General features: G+C 49.7%; 1 protein-coding gene across 1 annotated transcript in view; it reads right to left on the bottom strand.

The window, feature by feature from the left end:
- ATG4A (autophagy related 4A cysteine peptidase) overlaps positions 1-20,756 on the bottom strand; it is a 73,998-nt gene that overhangs the window by 2,139 nt on the left and 51,103 nt on the right. The window contains exon 12 of the mRNA XM_075323927.1: positions 16,928-17,039. Coding sequence (XP_075180042.1) covers positions 16,928-17,039 — 112 coding nt within the window. The remainder of the gene's footprint in view (positions 1-16,927; positions 17,040-20,756) is intronic.

Here is a 20,756-nt window from a genome sequence, read left to right as displayed (position 1 = left end):
GAGCCATGGGTGAAGTCTGCTGCCACCTGGAACTTGACACTTATAATATACCTTAACAAAAAAAGTCGACTCCTCCCCAGCAGACCATAAGCTACTCTGTTAATGAGAAATCCACTGCGTTTTTCCCCGCAGTTTTACCCGCGGTTTTGCTGCAGAAATTTCTTGAGAAATGTTTGTAACCTTTCTGCAGACATTTCCCAGCAAAACATATGGGGAGAAAAAAAAAATAGCTGTGCGCACACTGCGTTTTTTTTCTCAAGAACATTCTTTCTGCAGAATTTCTTGAGAATATTTCTTAAGAAAATGAGCATGTCGCTTCTTTTCCGCAGGTATCTGCGGTTTTTGACATAGATAAATGGTAAAAACCGCAGGGACTAACTTGCGGAAAATCCATGGCAAAACCGCGGGTGTGGGATTCTTTCAGGGGGTCCATTTTTTTCTCAAGAAAAATGCACTTTCTAGTGCGCACAAAGCCTAAGAACAAAAGAAAAGCACAACCACCCCATGAGGAAAACAATGTAAATGCATGCCCAAACGGGCAAGCAAAGGAGGGTGCTGTGTATCCTAATGAAGAGCCTGAGAAGAAGGGAATTTTGTTTACTTACCGTAAATTCCTTTTCTTCTAGCTCCAATTGGGAGACCCAGACAATTGGGTGTATAGCTATGCCTCCGGAGGCCACACAAAGTATTACACTAAAAGTGTAAAGCCCCTCCCCTTCAGCCTATACACCCCCCGTGCTGCCACGGGCTCCTCAGTTTTGGTGCAAAAGCAAGAAGGAGGAAAAAATTATAAACTGGTTTAAAGTAAATTCAATCCGAAGGAATATCGGAGAACTGAAGCCATTCAACGTGAACAACATGTGTACACAAAAACAGGGGCGGGTGCTGGGTCTCCCAATTGGAGCTAGAAGAAAAGGAATTTACGGTAAGTAAACAAAATTCCCTTCTTCTTTGGCGCTCCATTGGGAGAACCAGACAATTGGGACGTCCAAAAGCAGTCCCTGGGTGGGTAAATAATACCTCATAATAGAGCCGTAACGGCTCCGTCCTACAGGTGGGCAACCGCCGCCTGAAGGACTTGCCTACCTAGGCCGGCATCTGCCGAAGCATAGGTATGCACCTGATAGTGTTTCGTGAAAGTGTGCAGGCTCGACAAGGTAGCTGCCTGACACACCTGCTGAGCCGTAGCCTGGTGTCGCAAGGCCCAGGACGCTCCCACGGCCCTGGTAGAATGGGCCTTCAGCCCTGAGGGAACCGGAAGCCCCGAGGAACGATAAGCTTCGAGAATTGGTTCCTTGATCCACCGAGCCAGGGTTGATTTGGAAGCTTGTGTCCCTTTACGCTGGCCAGCGACAAGGACAAAGAGTGCATCCGAGCGGCGCAGGGGCGCCGTACGAGAAATGTAGACTCTGAGTGCTCTCACCAGATCTAACAAGTGCAAATCCTTTTCACACTGGTGAACTGGATGAGGGCAAAAAGAAGGTAAGGAGATATCCTGATTGAGATGAAAGGGTGATACCACCTTAGGGAGGAATTCCGGAACCGGACGCAGAACCACCTTGTCCTGGTGAAACACCAGGAAAGGAGCTTTGCATGACAACGCTGCTAGCTCAGACACTCTCCGAAGTGAAGTGACTGCTACTAGAAAAACCACTTTCTGCGAAAGGCGTGCGAGCGAAATATCCCTCATTGGCTCGAACGGTGGTTTCTGAAGAACCATCAGCACCCTGTTCAGATTCCAGGGTTCTAACGGACGCTTGTAAGGAGGGACGATGTGACATACCCCTTGCAGGAACGTGCGTACCTGTGGGAGTCTGGCCAGGCGCTTCTGAAAAAACACAGAGAGCGCCGAGACTTGTCCCTTAAGGGAGCCTAGCGACAAACCCTTTTCCAATCCGGATTGAAGAAAGGACAGAAAAGTGGGCAAGGCAAATGGCCAGGGAGAGAAACCCTGAGCAGAGCACCACGACAGGAATATTTTCCACGTCCTGTGGTAGATCTTGGCGGACGTTGGTTTCCTAGCCTGTCTCATGGTGGCAATGACCTCTTGAGATAATCCTGAAGACGCTAAGATCCAGGACTCAATGGCCACACAGTCAGGTTGAGGGCCACAGAATTCAGATGGAAAAACGGCCCTTCAGACAGCAAGTCTGGTCGGTCTGGCAGTGCCCACGGTTGGCCGACCGTGAGATGCCACAGATCCGGGTACCACGACCTCCTCGGCCAGTCTGGAGCGACGAGGATGGCGCGGCGGCAGTCGGCCCTGATCTTGCGTAACACTCTGGGCAACAGTGCCAGAGGAGGAAACACATAAGGAAGCTGAAACTGCAACCAATCCTGAACTAAGGCGTCTGCCGCCAGAGCTCTGTGATCTTGAGATCGAGCCATGAATGTTTGGACCTTGTTGTTGTGCCGTGATGCCATTAGGTCGACGTCCGGCATCCCCCAGCGGCAACAGATCTCCTGAAACACGTCCGGGTGAAGGGACCATTCCCCTGCGTCCATGCCCTGGCGACTGAGAAAGTCTGCTTCCCAGTTTTCTACGCCCGGGATGTGAACTGCGGAGATGGTGGAGGCCGTGGCTTCCACCCACATCAAAATCCGCCGGACTTCTTGGAAGGCTTGCCGACTGCGTGTTCCACCTTGGTGGTTGATGTAAGCCACCGCTGTGGAGTTGTCCGACTGAATTCGGATCTGCTTGCCTTCCAGCCACTGCAGGAACGCTTTTAGGGCAAGATACACTGCCCTGATCTCCAGAACATTGATCTGAAGTGAGGACTCTTGCTGAGTCCACGTACCCTGAGCCCTGTGGTGGCGAAAGACTGCTCCCCACCCTGACAGACTCGCGTCCGTCGTGACCACCGCCCAGGATGGGGGTAGGAAGGATTTCCCTTTCGATAATGAGGTGGGAAGAAGCCACCACCGAAGGGAAGCTTTGGTTGCCTGAGAGAGGGAGACGTTCCTGTCTAGGGACGTCGGCATCCTGTCCCATTTGCGTAGGATGTCCCATTGAAGAGGACGCAGGTGAAACTGCGCGAAAGGAACTGCCTCCATTGCTGCCACCATCTTCCCCAGGAAGTGCATGAGGCGCCTCAAGGGGTGTGACCGACCTTGAAGGAGAGATTGCACCCCTGTCTGTAGTGAACGCTGTTTGTCCAGCGGAAGCTTCACTATCGCTGGAAGAGTATGGAACTCCATGCCAAGATATGTCAGCGATTGGACCGGTGTCAGATTTGACTTTGGAAAATTGATGATCCACCCGAAACTCTGGAGAGTCTCCAGAGTAACGTTGAGGCTGTGTTGGCATGCCTCTTGAGAGGGTGCCTTGACCAGCAGATCGTCTAAGTAAGGTATCACCGAGTGACCCTGAGAGTGGAGGACCGCAACTACTGTAGCCATGACCTTGGTGAAAACCCTTGGGGCTGTCGCCAGGCCGAACGGCAGTGCTGCGAACTGAAGGTGTTCGTCTCCTATGGCGAAGCGCAGGAAGCGCTGATGCTCTGGAGCAATCGGTACGTGGAGATAAGCATCTTTGATATCGATCGATGCTAGGAAATCTCCTTGGGACATTGAGGCGATGACGGAGCGGAGGGATTCCATCCGGAACCGCCTGGTCATTACGTGTTTGTTGAGCAGTTTTAGATCCAAAACAGGACGGAAAGACCCGTCCTTCTTTGGAACCACAAACAGGTTGGAGTAGAAACCGTGACCCTGTTGCTGAAGAGGAACCGGGACCACCACTCCTTCTGCCTTCAGAATGCCCACCGCCTGCAGAAGAGCCTCGGCTCGCTCGGGAGGCGGAGATGTTCTGAAGAATCGAGTCGGAGGACGAGAGCTGAACTCTATCCTGTAACCGTGAGACAAAATGTCTCTCACCCAACGGTCTTTTACTTGTGGCAGCCAGGTGTCGCAAAAGCGGGAGAGCCTGCCACCGACCGAGGATGCGGTGTGAGGAGGCCGTAAGTCATGAGGAAGCCGCCTTAGTAGCGGCACCTCCGGCGGTCTTTTTAGGGCGTGATTTGGACCGCCATGCGTCGGAGTTCCTCTGATCCTTCTGAGGCCTTTTGGACGAGGAGAATTGGGACCTGCCCGCCCCCCGAAAGGACCGAAACCTCGACTGTCCCCTCCTCTGTTGGGGTGTTTTTGGTTTGGCCTGGGGTAAGGATGTTTCCTTTCCCTTGGATTGTTTGATGATTTCATCCAATCTCTCACCAAATAAGCGGTCGCCAGAAAATGGCAAACCAGTTAAGCACTTTTTGGAAGCCGAATCTGCCTTCCATTCCCGTAGCCACAAGGTCCTGCGTATTGCCACCGAATTGTCGGCTGCAACCGCCGTACGGCTCGCAGAGTCCAGGACAGCATTAATAGCGTAGGACGCAAATGCCGACGTTTGAGAGGTTATGGACGCCACCTGCGGCGCAGACGTACGTGTGAGTGCGTCAATTTGCGCCTGACCAGCTGAGATAGCTTGGAGTGCCCATACGGCTGCGAATGCTGGAGCAAAAGACGCGCCGATAGCTTCATAGATGGATTTCAACCAGAGCTCCATCTGTCTGTCAGTGGCATCCTTGAGTGAAGCTCCATCTTCCACTGCAACTATGGATCTAGCCGCCAGTCTGGAGATTGGAGGATCCACCTTGGGACACTGAGTCCAGCCCTTGACCACGTCAGGGGGGAAGGGGAAACGTGTATCCTTAAGGCGCTTGGAAAAACGCTTATCTGGACAAGCTCGGTGTTTCTGGACTGCCTCTCTGAAGTCAGAGTGGTCCAGAAACATACTCGTTGTACGCTTAGGAAACCTGAAACGGAATTTCTCCTGCTGAGAAGCTGACTCCTCCACTGGAGGAGCTGAGGGAGAAATATCCAACATTTGATTGATGGACGCAATAAGATCATTCACTATGGCGTCCCCATCAGGAGTATCAAGGTTGAGAGCGGCTTCAGGATCAGAATCCTGATCAGCTAGCTCCGCATCATCATACAGAGAGTCCTCTCGCTGAGACCCTGAACAATGTGGTGATGTCGAGGGGATTTCATAGCGAGCTCGCTTAGTCGGTCTGGGACTGCGTTCCATGTCAGAGACCTCACCCTGGGATCTATGAGACACCCCGGGAGAACATTGTTGTTCCAACTGAGGGGGACCAGGGGGCAATGATTCCACAGTGCCCATGGCTTGAGATGCTGGCCTGGACTGCAAGGCTTCTAATATCTTAGCCATAGTCTCAGAAAGTCTTTCAGTAAAAACTGCAAACTCCGTCCCTGTCACCTGGACAGTGTTAACAGGTGGTTCTCCCTGGGCCACCCTTAGCAGAGGCTCCGGCTGAGTAAGTGCCACAGGGGCCGAGCATTGCACACAATGAGGGTCAGTGGAACCTGCCGGCAGTATAGCCGTACATGCTGCACAGGCAGCATAGTAAGTCTGTGCTTTGGCACCCTTGCTATTTGTGGACGACATGCTGTTGTCTCCTCTGAGCAATACAGGAGGGTATATAGCCAAAAACAACCGTGCACCATACAGTGTAAAGTATAGCCTATAATCATATAATCTATAAGTACACTTCTGCACCAGTGGGGCCAGCACCTAGGTGCTGCTTACCGCCCGCGCAAAGCGGTTGTGTGGTCACCAGAATTCCTGCCTGGGTCTCCCTGAGCTTGTCTCCCTTCTCCAGCTTTAGCAGAGCTGACAGGAATGGCTGCCGGCGTCCTGAAGAGAGGAGGGGGCCGTGGGCGTGCCCTAGAAAGTGCGGGAATCTGGTGCCCCACTGTGCACAGTGAGGGGGGTGGAGTATGCAAAGCATGCTCCAGCCTCAGTTGCTGACGTCCTTTACAGCGTCCCGCCCTTCCCCTGACTGGCAGGCCTGGGGGCGGGAAAAAAATGAGACTAGGCCGCAAAAAGCCGGGGACTAAAGTTATAAGCGCGGCCGCCGTATAAGCGCGGTCGGCGCGGAAGTCCCCGGCGCACTAACAGTCCCAGCCGCGCCGCAGTGATAACAATGGCAGCGGCGGTCAGCGCGGCAGTCCCCATACACTAACACACTCAGCGACGCTGCAGTGTGTAAAGGCACAAACGCAGTCAGCGCCGCGGTCCCCGGTGCACTAGCACACCCAGCAATGCTGGAGTGTTGCTGTGCGCGGTCCCCACGGGGACACAGAGTACCTAAAAGTAGCAGGGCCATGTCCCTGAACGATACTCGGCTCCTATCCAGCAGAGTCCTCAGGAGCTGTGGATGGAGCACGGTCTCATGTGCCTGGAGACCGATAGGATCCCACTTCACCCAGAGCCCTAAGGGGGATGGGGAAGGAAAACAGCATGTGGGCTCCAGCCTCCGTACCCGCAATGGATACCTCAACCTTAACAACACCGCCGACAAGAGTGGGGTGAGAAGGGAGCATGCTGGGGGCCCTGTTATGGGCCCTCTTTTCTTCCATCCGACATAGTCAGCAGCTGCTGCTGACTAAGCTGTGGAGCTATGCGTGGATGTCTGCCTCCTTCGCACAAAGCATAAAAACTGAGGAGCCCGTGGCAGCACGGGGGGTGTATAGGCTGAAGGGGAGGGGCTTTACACTTTTAGTGTAATACTTTGTGTGGCCTCCGGAGGCATAGCTATACACCCAATTGTCTGGTTCTCCCAATGGAGCGCCAAAGAAAGAGATTTTAAGGTAAGAACAAAAAAAAAAAATATATATATATATATATATATATAATCTTAATTTCATGGACACTTCATTGGGGGACACAAGAACCAAGCAGTATGGGGTAAGGAATAAAAAAACCTCATACTGCTACCACACGAAGAATGGTCCTCAGTCAGGCCACTCGACTGAGTCACCGCTGCCTGCAGCACCTTCCTGCGAAGACTTGCATTTGCACATGCAAATTAACCCTTTAAAACATAGAAAAGATGTGAACCGATAACCAAGTAGCCACCTCACAGAGAGAAAAGATGCCTTGTGTCAGATGGCCCAGGAGGCTCCCACAACCCGAGTAGTGTGAGTCTTAACCATGAATAGTGAAGATCTGGTCTAAACCTGATAGGCTTACAAACAGCAGATCGAATCCAGTGATTAATGGTCACCCTAAAAGGCAGCCAGGGCTCTGCGCAAGCTTTCTGGAATGACAAACAAGGCATAAAAATGCCTAAATGGAGCGGTGACCGACAACACCACACAGCTCTAAAGACTTCCAGCTTGTGCAGAGCTCTCTCAACAGAACAAGAGGGTGAAGGGCAAAAGTAAAGACAATGTCCACATTAAGATGGAAGGCTGAAATCACCTTAAGGAGAAAAGAAGGTGCCTGCCAGAACACCACCTTGTCCAAGTGAAGGACAAGTAACGGAGTGCAACAGTAGAGGGCAGCCAGCTCCAAAACCTGCCTGATAGAAGTAATTGCGATAAAGAATGCCACCTTAGAGGAGACGGAAAGGAAAGATGGCCCTTATCGGCTTGAAAACGGTGGGAACTGAAGAGCATCAAAATTTAAGATTGAGCTCTAAGGATCCAGTGCACCACCCCTTGAAGAAAAGTCTTCAACTGAGGCAGGTGCTGCCAAAGAAGAGTAGACAGGTGCATGTCCCTGAGCTCTAGTATTGTTAATTGGAAGAAGCCTTCTTCCAAAATCCTGGAAAGGATAACTGACAGAAAACAGCTCAAAAGCCAAGGAGGCTGGCATCCATTATCAGAATCTGCTACTGTATAAGGCGGAAGGAGCAACCCTGACACAACAGGGGTGACGTAAACTACATGCCAAGAGATCAGCAGATGTGAAATGGTAGATGGACTGGCCAATCCAAGGAGACCTATCCCAATGAGAAATAAGGGTGCTATGCAAGGGTCTGGAATGAAAGTAGGCAAATGAAATATTCTCAAAAACCTCCACCATCTTGCCCATGCAAAAGGGGAGGGTGTTTCTTGATGGACACCTCAAGGACTAGATGCCCAACTGAAAAGGTTTTCTCTTCTCCTCCAAGAGAAATAACATGTGAAGAAAATGTAGGCATTCTGCCTAGACCGCAGAGGACTTCACACTATTGAGAATACACCTGAAGACAGGGTGTTCAATTCCATCTCTAAACTATCCAGGTTGTCTAAGTAGGAAGATGCATTGAAGAGAATGTTGTCCAGGTAAGGGAGAACCACAAAACCACAACCCCTCTGGTTTGAAGAAAAGTCATGACTCATGCCAAGACCTTTGTGAAAACCCTGGGTGCTGTGAACAGGTGAAGGGAAGAGGCAAAAATTGAAAATGATCCTGGAAAACGTCTGGTGAGGGGGGTAGATGGGAATGTGGAGGTAAGCATCTCAAATATCCCCTGAAGACAAAAATTCCCTGGGTTTCATGGAGGCAATGGCGGAGTGAAAAGACATGGAGGTAGTCGGACCTTCTTGTATAGTAGGCTTAGGGTCACATTGCGCTAAACTGAGCAGCATTTCTGAATTTATTAGAAATCCTTGTAGCATTCCGGAGACAGGACTGGCACAATGACCCCTGGAGAAGAGAAGCTATGGCTTGGCACAAAAAGGATGTCAAAGTAGGGGTTCTTGGGGTATAAGATCTGAAAGAAGGGAATTTTGTTTACTTACCGTAAATTCCTTTTCTTCTAGCTCCAATTGGGAGACCCAGACAATTGGGTGTATAGCTACTGCCTCCGGAGGCCGCACAAAGTACTACACTTAAAAGTGTAAGGCCCCTCCCCTTCTGGCTATACACCCCCCCGTGGGAGCACGGGTCCCTCAGTTTTAGTGCAAAAGCAAGAAGGAGGAAAGCCAATAACTGTTTCAAAAACAAATTCAATCCGATAACAATATCGGAGAACGTAACTTATCAACATGAACAACATGTGCACCCGAAAAACAAATACCCTAAGAAAAAACAGGGCGGGTGCTGGGTCTCCCAATTGGAGCTAGAAGAAAAGGAATTTACGGTAAGTAAACAAAATTCCCTTCTTCTTTTTCGCTCCTAATTGGGAGACCCAGACAATTGGGACGTCCAAAAGCAGTCCCTGGGTGGGTAAAAGAATACCTCGTGATCGGGCTGTCAGGCAGCCCTTTCTTACAGGTGGGCCACCGCCGCCTGCAGGACTTGTCTACCTAGGCTGGCATCCGCCGAAGCGTAGGTATGCACCTGATAATGCTTGGTAAAAGTGTGCAGACTCGACCAGGTAGCCGCCTGGCACACCTGCTGAGCCGTAGCCTGATGCCGTAATGCCCAGGACGCACCCACGGCTCTGGTAGAATGGGCCTTCAGTCCAGAAGGAGTCGGAAGCCCAGCAGAACGGTAGGCGTGAAGAATTGGTTCCTTGATCCACCGCGCAAGGGTGGATTTGGAAGCTTGCTGACCAGCGACCAGGATAAAGAGTGCATCCGAACGGCGCATAGGCGCCGTGCGGGAAATGTAGATCCTGAGTGCTCTCACCAGGTCCAACAGATGCAAACCCTTTTCAAATTGGTGAACTGGATGCGGACACAAAGATGGTAAAGTGATATCCTGATTGAGATGAAAGGAAGATACCACCTTGGGAAGAAACTCTGGAATTGGACGCAGTACTACCTTGTCTTGGTGAAACACCAGGAAGGGAGATTTGCAAGATAACGCCGCCAGCTCTGACACTCTCCGAAGAGACGTGACCGCCACCAGAAAAGCCACTTTCTGTGAAAGCCGAGAAAAGGAAATCTCCTTCATAGGCTCGAAAGGTGGCTTCTGGAGAGCAATTAGAACCTTGTTCAGATCCCAGGGTTCCAATGGCCGCTTGTAAGGGGGAACGATATGACAAACCCCTTGCAGGAACGTGCGTACCTTAGGAAGTCGCGCCAGGCGCTTCTGAAAGAATACGGATAGCGCAGAGACTTGTCCTTTAAGGGAGCTAAGCGACAAACCTTTTTCCAACCCAGACTGCAGGAAGGAAAGAAAAATAGGCAATGCAAATGGCCAGGGAGAAACTCCCTGAGCGGAGCACCAAGATAAGAATACCTTCCACGTTCTGTGGTAGATCTTGGCGGAGGATGGTTTCCTAGCCTGTCTCATGGTGGCAACAACATCATGAGATAAACCTGAGGTCCCTAGGATCCAGGACTCAATGGCCACACAGTCAGGTTCAGGGCCGCAGAATTCAGATGGAAAAACGGCCCTTGAGACAGCAAGTCTGGACGGCCTGGTAGCGCCCACGGTTGTCCTACCGTAAGATGCCACAGATCCGGGTACCACGACCTCCTTGGTCAGTCTGGAGCGACGAGAATGGCGCAACGGCAGTCGGACCTGATTTTGCGGAGCACTCTGGGCAACAATGCCAGAGGTGGAAACACATAAGGTAGTCGGAACTGCGACCAATCCTGAACTAAGGCGTCTGCCGTCAGAGCTCGGTGATCGTGAGACCGTGCCATGAAAACCGGGACCTTGTTGTTGTGCCGTGACGCCATCAGGTCGACGTCCGGCATCCCCCAGCGGCGACAGATCTCCTGAAACACGTCCGGGTGAAGGGACCATTCCCCTGCGTCCATGCCCTGGCGACTGAGAAAGTCTGCTTCCCAGTTTTCCACGCCTGGGATGTGAACTGCGGATATGGTGGATGCTGTGTTTTCCACCCACGTCAGAATCCGCCGGACTTCTTGAAAGGCTTGCCGACTGCGTGTTCCCCCTTGGTGGTTGATGTACGCCACCGCTGTGGAATTGTCCGACTGAATCCGGATCTGCTTGCCCTCCAGCCACTGTTGGAAGGCTCGCAGAGCAAGATAGACTGCTCTGATTTCCAGAACATTGATCTGAAGGGTGGACTCTCTCTGAGTCCACGTACCCTGAGCCCTGTGGTGAAGAAACACTGCTCCCCACCCTGATAGGCTCGCATCTGTCGTGACCACCGCCCAGGATGGGGGTAGGAACGACTTTCCTTTTGACAATGAGGTGGGAAGAAGCCACCATCGGAGAGAGTCCTTGGCTGCCTGAGAGAGGGAGACATCCCTGTCGAGGGACGTCGACTTCCCGTCCCATTGGCGGAGAATGTCCCATTGTAGAGGGCGCAGATGAAACTGCGCGAAAGGGACTGCTTCCATTGCTGCCACCATCTTCCCTAGGAAATGCATGAGGCGCCTCAAGGAGTGGGACTGGTTCTGCAGGAGAGATTGCACCCCTGTCTGCAGAGAGCACTGCTTGTCCAGTGGAAGCTTCACTATCGCTGAGAGAGTATGAAACTCCATGCCAAGATATGTTAGTGATTGGGTCGGGGTTAGATTTGACTTTGAAAAGTTGATAATCCACCCGAAACTCTGGAGAGTCTTCAGTGCCACGTCCAGACTGTGTTGGCATGCCTCTTGAGAGGGTGCCTTTATAAGTAGATCGTCCAAATACGGGATCACGGAGTGACCCTGCGAGTGCAGGACAGCTACTACTGCTGCCATGACCTTGGTGAAGACCCGAGGGGCTGTTGCCAGCCCGAAAGGTAACGCTACGAACTGCAGGTGTTCGCTTTCTATAACGAAGCGTAGAAAACGCTGATGCTCTGGCGCAATCGGCACGTGAAGATAAGCATCTTTGATGTCTATTGATGCTAAGAAATCTCCTTGAGACATTGAGGCTATGACGGAGCGTAGAGATTCCATCCGGAACCTCCTGGTTTTTACGTGTTTGTTGAGCAACTTTAGATCCAGGACGGGCCGAAAGGACCCGTCCTTCTTTGGCACCACAAACAGATTGGAGTAAAAACCGTGACCTTGTTCCTGAAGAGGAACGGAAGTCACCACTCCTTCCGCCTTTAGAGCGGCCACCGCCTGCAGCAGAGCATCGGCTCGGTCGGGCGGTGGGGAAGTTCTGAAGAAACGAGTTGGAGGACGAGAGCTGAACTCTATCCTGTACCCGTGAGACAGAATGTCCTTCACCCAACGGTCTTTGACCTGTGACAGCCAAATGTCGCCAAAGCGGGAGAGCCTGCCACCGACCGAGGATGCGGAGAGAGGAGGCTGAAAGTCATGAGGAAGCCGTCTTGGTAACGGTTCTTCCTGCTGTCTTTTTTGGGCGTGACTGAGTCCGCCAAGAATCTGAGCCTCTCTGATCCTTTTGAGTCCTTTTGGACGAGGAGAATTGGGACCTGCCTGAGCCTCGAAAGGACCGAAAACCAGACTGACCCCTCCTTTGTTGGGGCTTGTTTTGTCTGTGTTGAGGTAAGGATGAGTCCTTACCCTTGGAGTGTTTAATGATTTCATCCAAACGCTCCCCAAACAATCGGTCGCGAGAAAAAGGCAAACTGGTTAAGCACTTCTTGGAAGCAGAATCTGCCTTCCATTCTCTCAACCACAGGGCTCTGCGCAAAACCACGGAGTTGGCTGACGCCACCGCCGTACGGCTCGTAGAGTCCAGGACAGCATTAATCGCGTAAGACGCGAATGCAGACATTTGAGAGGTCAATGGTGCCACCTGCGGGGCAGATGTACGTGTGACCGAGTCGACTTGTATAAGCCCAGCTGAAATGGCTTGGAGTGCCCATACGGCTGCAAAAGCTGGCGCCAACGACGCTCCAATAGCTTCATAGATGGATTTCAGCCAGAGCTCCATCTGCCTGTCAGTGGCATCTTTACGTGCCGCTCCATCTTCTACTGCAACTAAAGATCTAGCTGCAAGCCTGGAGATTGGAGGGTCCACCTTGGGACACTGGGTCCAACCCTTGACCACGTCAGGGGGAAAAGGATAGCGTGTATCTTTAAGCCGTTTAGAAAACCGCTTCTCAGGATAAGCGTGGTGTTTCTGGATTGCATCTCTAAAGTCAGAGTGGTCCAGAAAAGTGCATAATTTACGCTTGGGATATCTGAAATGGAATTTCTCCTGCTGTGAAGCTGCCTCCTCCGCAGGAGGATCTGGCGGAGAAATATCTAACATCCTATTGATGGACGCTATAAGATCATTCACTATGGCGTCACCATCCGGTGTATCCAGATTGAGAGCGGTCCCAGGATCAGAATCTTGATCAGTTACATCCGCCTCATCACCCATAGATTCGTCCCGCTGGGATCCTGACCAGTGAGACGAAGTTGAGGGCCCCTCATAACGAGCCCGCTTAGGTTGTCTGGGACTGTTGTCTGAGTCAGAATCGTCACCCTGGGGTGCATGTGACACCCCCGGAGCTTGGAAGTGTTCCAGCTGAGGGGGACCAGGGAGCAATGATGCCACAGTGTCCATGGTCTGAGTTACTGGTCTAGACTGCAATGTTTCAAGAATCTTTGACATGGTCATAGACAATCTGTCAGCAAAAGCTGCAAACTCCGTTCCTGTCACCTGGACAGCATTCACAGGTGGTACACTCTGGGTCACGTCCAGCAGAGGCCCCGGCTGTGCAAGTTGCACAGGGGCCGAGCACTGCACACAATGGGGGTCAGTGGAACCTGCCGGTAGAGCAGCCCCACATGCGGTACAGGCAGCATATAATGTCTGTGCCTTAGCACCCTTGCGTTTTGCGGACGACATGCTGTTGCCTCCTTGTAATCTAGGAGGGTATATAGCCGAGAATCACCAGCGACCGTACAGTACAAAGTATTTGCAAACACAAAATACTCAGTATACAAACGGCACAAGTGGGGGTGAGCCCTTGAGGGCTGCTTACCGCCCGCTGAACAGCGGGTATGAGGCCGTAGAATCCCGTGTCTGGGTCTCCCCTCTGCAGCTCAGCGTGCAGGCAGGAATGGCTGCCGGCGTTCAGTGAAGAGGGGCGGACCGTGGGCGTGCCACAAACAAAGTGCGGGAAACTGCGTCCTACTGTGCCTGGTGTGAGGGCTGGAGTATGTAAGAAAGACTCCAGCCCTCAGCGCTGATGCTCTGTACAGCGTCCCGCCCTCCTCCTGACTGGCAGGTGCGGAGGCGGGAACGAACGAACTAGGCCGCAAAAGCCGGGGACTGTAGTAATAAGCGCGGCCGTGATATATGCACGGTCAGCGCGGAAGTCCCCGGCGCACCACAAGTCCCAGCCGCGTCGCAGTCCCAGCGGCCGGCGCGACCGTTCTCCCTGAGTCTACCCACTCAGCTAAGCTGAAGTGAGGAAATGGCACAAGCGCAGCAGCGCTGTTGTCCCCGGCGCACTAACACACCCAGCAATGCTGCGGTGTGCGCGCGTATGCACGGGGACACAGAGTACCTTGACGGAGCAGGGTCATGTCCCTGACGATACTCAGCTCCATATCCAGCGGCTTCTCCAGGGGCTGTGGATGGAGCACGGTCTCAGTGCCTGGAGACCGGTAAAATCCCACTTCGCCCAGAGCCCTAATGGGGATGGGGAAGGAATCAGCATGTGGGCTCCAGCCTCCGTACCCGCAATGGGTACCTCAACCTTAACAAGCACCACCGACAGAAAGTGGGGTGAGAAGGGAGCATGCTGGGGGCCCTGTATGGGCCCTCTTTTCTTCCATCCGACATAGTCAGCAGCTGCTGCTGACTAAATAGTGGAGCTATGCGTGCGTGTCTGACCTCCTTCGCACAAAGCAAAAACTGAGGGACCCGTGCTCCCACGGGGGGGTGTATAGCCAGAAGGGGAGGGGCCTTACACTTTTAAGTGTAGTACTTTGTGCGGCCTCCGGAGGCAGTAGCTATACACCCAATTGTCTGGGTCTCCCAATTAGGAGCGAAAAAGAAAACCGGGTATGTGAGAAAGTGGCGAACTCTATCTTGTGACTGGATGAGATTACTTCTCTGACCCAGATGTAGTCAAATGCCGACAGCCATGCATCCTGGAAGGGAAGGAAATGGCTGCTAGTCTGTCATTCAGTGGACATTCTAATACCTTGAGACCTAAAGGCCTTGTCTCCTGGACCACATGGCTACCAGAATGGGACATTATTGAAAGTTGGTTTCCTTCCCTAGGGAACTAGAAGTATGTCCTAATGGTTAGGACCACCTGCCAATTAAAACTGACAAAAGAGATGGAATTGATGAGTTTCATGTTTATGAAATGGGCGGCTGGACCTGGACTGATGGAGTAAAGTACTCATAAAGCCGAGTTGTGTGTAATAATCTTGTCCAATCTGGTTTTGAACGGGTGAGAACCAGATAAAAAAAAATTCCTTTAAAACGGACTTCTTGGATACGAGGTCCACTCTCAAAACATTGAGGCATTAAATACGGCAATCAGACATAATATTGGTCTCAGCTTGAGCCGAGCAGCCAGCCACATCCAAGGAAGCTGAGCAAAGATACTTGCCAGAATGAGCAATTTGGTCCATTAACTCCACCCTAGGGGATCCAGAAAAAAGTGGCTTACAAGAGAAATTTGTCTCAGGCGGTAACAGTCTTGAAAATCAAAGCGGTGGCAAAAATCAGGCACAGGACAAAGCCTGCTGTAAATGATGACCAGGCCACCCTTCGATCATTTGATGTCACTGTGTCTACAAGAAGAAGGGAGGTAATTCACGATAAATGAGACAGAGTGTCCACCACATAAGGGCTGGACTAAACAGCCATGAACTTTGCTGCAAAAGAGATACAATATTCCCATGTGTCTCCATCTATGGTACAAGTGAAAAGGATTTTGGTACCGTGTTAGCCAGTTGAAAAATTATTGAATACTCTCAGTGAGAGGAACAAAAGCCTCTCACCTTTGTTCCTCTCCATCTATGGAAACGTTAGGGTTGATGCTTCCATTCCTTATATAGAACCCTGAAAAACTCCTCATAGTTGTAGAAACATCTAGATGTTTTCCCCTCCTAAAGAACCCTAACTCTGTTGAGGGGGTCCAATTCAGTGACGTTTTGGGATTGGTTCACTGTCTATTAATTATCTCTCTCAGCTTCTCCGTCTGGTAAAAATTCAAAATCAGAATCTGAGGCAGAACTAGGTTCTGACCTCTGGAGAGTAGGCCTCAGGAGGGGGAAAAAAAACTTGGCTGCATCCTAAGAGACACGGGGCGACCTGGACGATGAACTAATCTGAGGTCGCTTGGACCACTTACGCGATCAGCCTCTGCTGGTGGGTCTGACTCACTCTGGGCAGTACAAAAAACACAAAGGCGCTGCAATGGATGAATCAATTCACCTAAGGGTAAAGTAAGGCCTTTGAGGAAAGGCTCACCTGATGGGATTGTGACTAATTTAGTAAACACAAACTGCAGCTCAAATCGCTCTGTCCTCGGCAAATACTGGGTTTTGGGATAAATGGATAAAAACAAACAATCAATAGGTGCTGTCGGGTTTTTCTTTTTTCTTTATTAATTTGCTATGACTTTTAAGGATAAAAACCATACTCTTCCTCAGGCATAAACATCACAGAATAAAATTTACAACATATATAGGGTCATACACATATGTTACACTCAGTCAACTAATCACTTTCCTTAACTCCATGAACCCTTCATTCTCAAACGGGGGAAGGGGGAGGGGTGACAAAAAGGAGAAGCATTTGGACTCAGAATGAAAAGAAAAAAAAAAACAAAATTACACATATCACTATCCATGTTTGACACATGTACAGTAAAACCCCCTTTCAGGTCAGGGTTTGGGGGAGGGTGCCACTGAGATTAACTATAGTCCTAGAATGGGAGGTCATAAAATATGTAGGTGTCCAGTAATTTGGCCATATGGTGTATGTGTTCTTAGTATCATAAGTGAATAATAAATGTCTTGCCTCCTCTTTAAGTGGAGGTGTAGGGTATGCTTCCACTGGATAATGTGGAAATATCAGCAGATGACGGAAATAGTTTGTGTACTCCAGTGGAAGGAAATGAATACATGTCAATTTCTAAAAAATGTCATTAACAGAGTATATTAGGATATATCTAATGCAGTTATAATGGGGAAAAAGCTCCACAATGGATAAACAATATGGAAGGCATGAAAGACACCAGGAAAACATTTTCCCATCTCAAAGTGATGGCTATCACTTTCTGGTATGTCAACTGCTAGGACCAGAAACATCCTGAGACAGTTCAGTTTTTATCTGCTCGGCTCGGCATGTAATTGTACTGACCTGCGCCCGTTGTGGAGACCTCTGGCTTGGTTGGCGGTATGAATGGAGGCCAGTGCGGAGGGTGCTTTGGTGCAAGTTCAAACATCCGTAAACTCTGCTTCTTTAATATTTCCTGGAAGGAAAAATATACGTATCTAGTATACATCTGAGGAGAGGGTTCAATGTGCTATATGAGAGTAGTCGGACTCATGTCACACAGGTGAATGATAGGAAAAGATTGAATATGCCAAACTGGCTAATATTTCTCTGTGGATCCCCAGTGGAAGAAAACCATATTCATATTGTGCCATACAGAGTAACACTGAGCGCAACGTCAGGCTGAATCAGCCTGGAGTAACGTTATAAACAAAGGACAATTGTTAAAACTGTCCACATGAGAATTGCTGAAAACGGACGATTTTCAATCATAATAACATTCCTTGGGTGAAACATAATATATCACTTTAGCCAACCAATAACACACCAGCATTACCGTCTATGTTTGATAACTACCACACAGCCGATATGTGATGTGTCGTCCTTTTATATTGGTCATCACTGCACTATCTACAATGTATGGCCGCCAGGGCAAATATCAACTGACATGTGATCAGCGCTCACTCATTAGACGGACCGTTCACCAATCTATCGGTGCCTAACTAATGTGTGCAGTCACCTATACTGTATCTTATCCATTTGTATCCAATTACTGTTTTTAGAAGACCCTATTCTCTCTTAACCCTGCTGTTCTGTTTGGTCAAAAATGACCGAATTTGAAATTTTATATTTTTTTTTTTTTAAATATTCATTATATTCTGAAACTTGTGGTTAATTGACTTTCCCTCATTTGAGGGGTTCTTTCTATGCGTAGTTTGTTGGGGGTTTTTTTGTATACTTTTTCCTCCACTTTTTTTTTTTTTTTACACTTGTACTGTTTAGTCAAAAATGACCGATACCCTTTTATACTAATCTCCAGCCATTTTTCATTTTGTAAATTAAAGGAGTTATAATCTCATTTTGGACTATATATTGCATCTACTACTATTTATCAATTTATCTATGGGCTTTTGGTCCGTGCAGATTTACACATACAGTACATACATTTTCAAATTATGATACAGCAGATTGATTTGCTTCCAGTATATTTATGTGCAAAAATGTTTCGCTGTATCTTATTTACCCTGCTGTTAATACAGAAACAGTTCAATTCAGTTGTCAACATTTCAGATTGTAAATAAAAGATTTTCTTACTTTCCTTGTGTTAGCTGGTTCTATTACTGTGTAATGCTGACCTGAAAAGAGCACTAATAAATTCTGTCTGGTTGTTTTTTACAACATTCTTGATGTGTCGGTATACAATGCATTCATGTTATGGTGTGAAATAGACCCAAACTGGAACAAAAATAAACTATATAAAAGAAGAATTTTTATCAGAGGAGATCTCATTTATTTGTAGAAATACATGTGTGGTCAATATAAAGGACTGGCACATGACTTATTCCTTCCAAAGACAATACTAAGGACCAGGGGGCACTCACTGCGAGTGGAAGAAAAGCGATTCCGACAGCTAAATAGGAAAGGGTTCTTTACAGTTAGGGCATTCCACAGTCTGACTGCTCTATCAGAAGAGGTAGTAATGGCAGATACTATAACAGCTTTTAAAAAAGGGCTGGATGATTTCCTCAGTACACACAACATTGTTGGTTATAAAGGACTTAGTGACCAAATGTAGAACTGGTGGAGGAAGGTTGAACTAGATGGACCTAGGTCTTTTTTCAACCTAAGTAACTATGTAACTATAAAAGGAGTTGGGAGAATCACTCGTTAGTCCATATCAAAGAAAGAAAAGTAACACCCAGAGATGATGGAGCAGTAGCCATTGTCCACAGGATCCAACAGCATGCTAAAGAAAGTGAACCAACGGCTTCCCCCAGCACTGCTATGATAGCCACGGCCTCCACCAGCAATGCAACCAGACTAAAACGGAAACAATGCGCCTGCAGTCCAACATCAAGAAATCACAAAACATATGTGATATGTTTCAGTTGTGCAAAGTTCTTATGCAAATTAAAAAATTAGTTCTTCTGTAAATTATACTTCTGATGCATGCAAAGAAGGGAATTTTGTTACTTACCGTAAATTCCTTTTCTTCTAGCTCCTATTGGGAGACCCAGACGATTGGGTGTATAGCACTGCCTCCGGAGGCCACACAAAGCATTACACTAAAAAGTGTAAGGCCCCTCCCCTTCTGGCTATACACCCCCAGTGGGATCACTGGCTCACCAGTTTTAGTGCAAAAGCAAGAAGGAGGAAAGCCAAGAACTGGTTTAAACAAATTCACTCCGAAGTAACGTCTGAGAACTGAAAACCGTTCAACATGAACAACATGTGTACCCGAAAAACAACCAAAAATCCCGAAGGACAACAGGGCGGGTGCTGGGTCTCCCAATAGGAGCTAGAAGAAAAGGAATTTACGGTAAGTAACAAAATTCCCTTCTTCTTCGGCGCTCCATTGGGAGACCCAGACGATTGGGACGTCCAAAAGCTGTCCCTGGGTGGGTAAAGAAATACCTCATGTTAGAGCTGCAAAGACAGCCCTCCCCTACGGGGAGGCAACTGCCGCCTGCAGGACTCTTCTACCTAGGCTGGCGTCCGCCGAAGCATAGGTATGCACCTGATAATGTTTGGTGAAAGTGTGCAGACTCGACCAGGTAGCTGCCTGGCACACCTGTTGAGCCGTAGCCTGGTGTCGTAATGCCCAGGACGCACCCACGGCTCTGGCAGAATGGGCCTTCAGCCCTGATGGAACCGGAAGCCCAGCAGAACGGTAGGCTTCAAGAATTGGTTCTTTGATCCATCGAGCCAGGGTGGCTTTTGAAGCCTGCGACCCTTTGCGCTTACCAGCGACAAGGACAAAGAGCGCATCCGAGCGGCGCAGGGGCGCCGTGCGGGAAATGTAGATTCTGAGTGCTCTCACCAGATCCAACAAATGTAGATCCTTTTCATACCGATGAACTGCATGCGGATAAAAGGAAGGCAAGGAGATATCCTGATTAAGGTGAAAAGAGGATACCACCTTAGGGAGAAACTCCTGAATGGGGCGCAGCACTACCTTGTCCTGGTGGAACACCAGGAAGGGAGCTTTGGATGACAGCGCTGCTAGTTCAGACACTCTCCGAAGAGACGTGACCGCTACCAGAAATGCCACTTTCTGTGAGAGTCGAGAAAGTGACACATCCCTCAGGGGCTCGAAAGGCGGCTTCTGGAGAGCAACAAGGACCTTGTTTAGATCCCACGGATCTAACGGCCTCCTGTACGGAGGTACGATATGACACACCCCCTGCAGGAACGTGCGCACCTTAGACAGTCGCGCTAGACGCTTCTGAAAAAACACGGATAGTGCCGAGACTTGCCCTTTAAGGGAGCCGAGCGACAAGCCCTTTTCCAACCCAGATTGCAGGAAGGAAAGAAAGACAGGTAACGTGAATGGCCAGGGGGATACGCCTTGTGCAGAGCACCAGGATAAGAATATCTTCCACGTTCTGTGGTAGATCTTAGCAGACGTGGGCTTCCTAGCCTGTCTCATGGTGGCAACGACCCCTTGGGATAATCCTGAAGACGCTAGGATCCAGGACTCAATGGCCACACAGTCAGGTTCAGGGCCGCAGAATTCCGATGGAAAAACGGCCCTTGGGACAGTAAGTCTGGTCGGTCTGGTAGTGCCCACGGTTGGCCGACCGTGAGATGCCACAGATCCGGGTACCACGACCTCCTCGGCCAGTCTGGGGCGACGAGTATGACGCGGCCGCAATCGGATCTGATCTTGCGTAACACTCTGGGCAAGAGTGCC

Source organism: Anomaloglossus baeobatrachus, chromosome 9, assembly GCF_048569485.1.
Source record: "Anomaloglossus baeobatrachus isolate aAnoBae1 chromosome 9, aAnoBae1.hap1, whole genome shotgun sequence".
Taxonomy (NCBI): Eukaryota; Metazoa; Chordata; class Amphibia; order Anura; family Aromobatidae; genus Anomaloglossus; species Anomaloglossus baeobatrachus.
The sequence above is the reverse complement of the archived record's forward strand: the minus strand, read 5'-3'. Positions and strand labels throughout refer to the sequence as shown.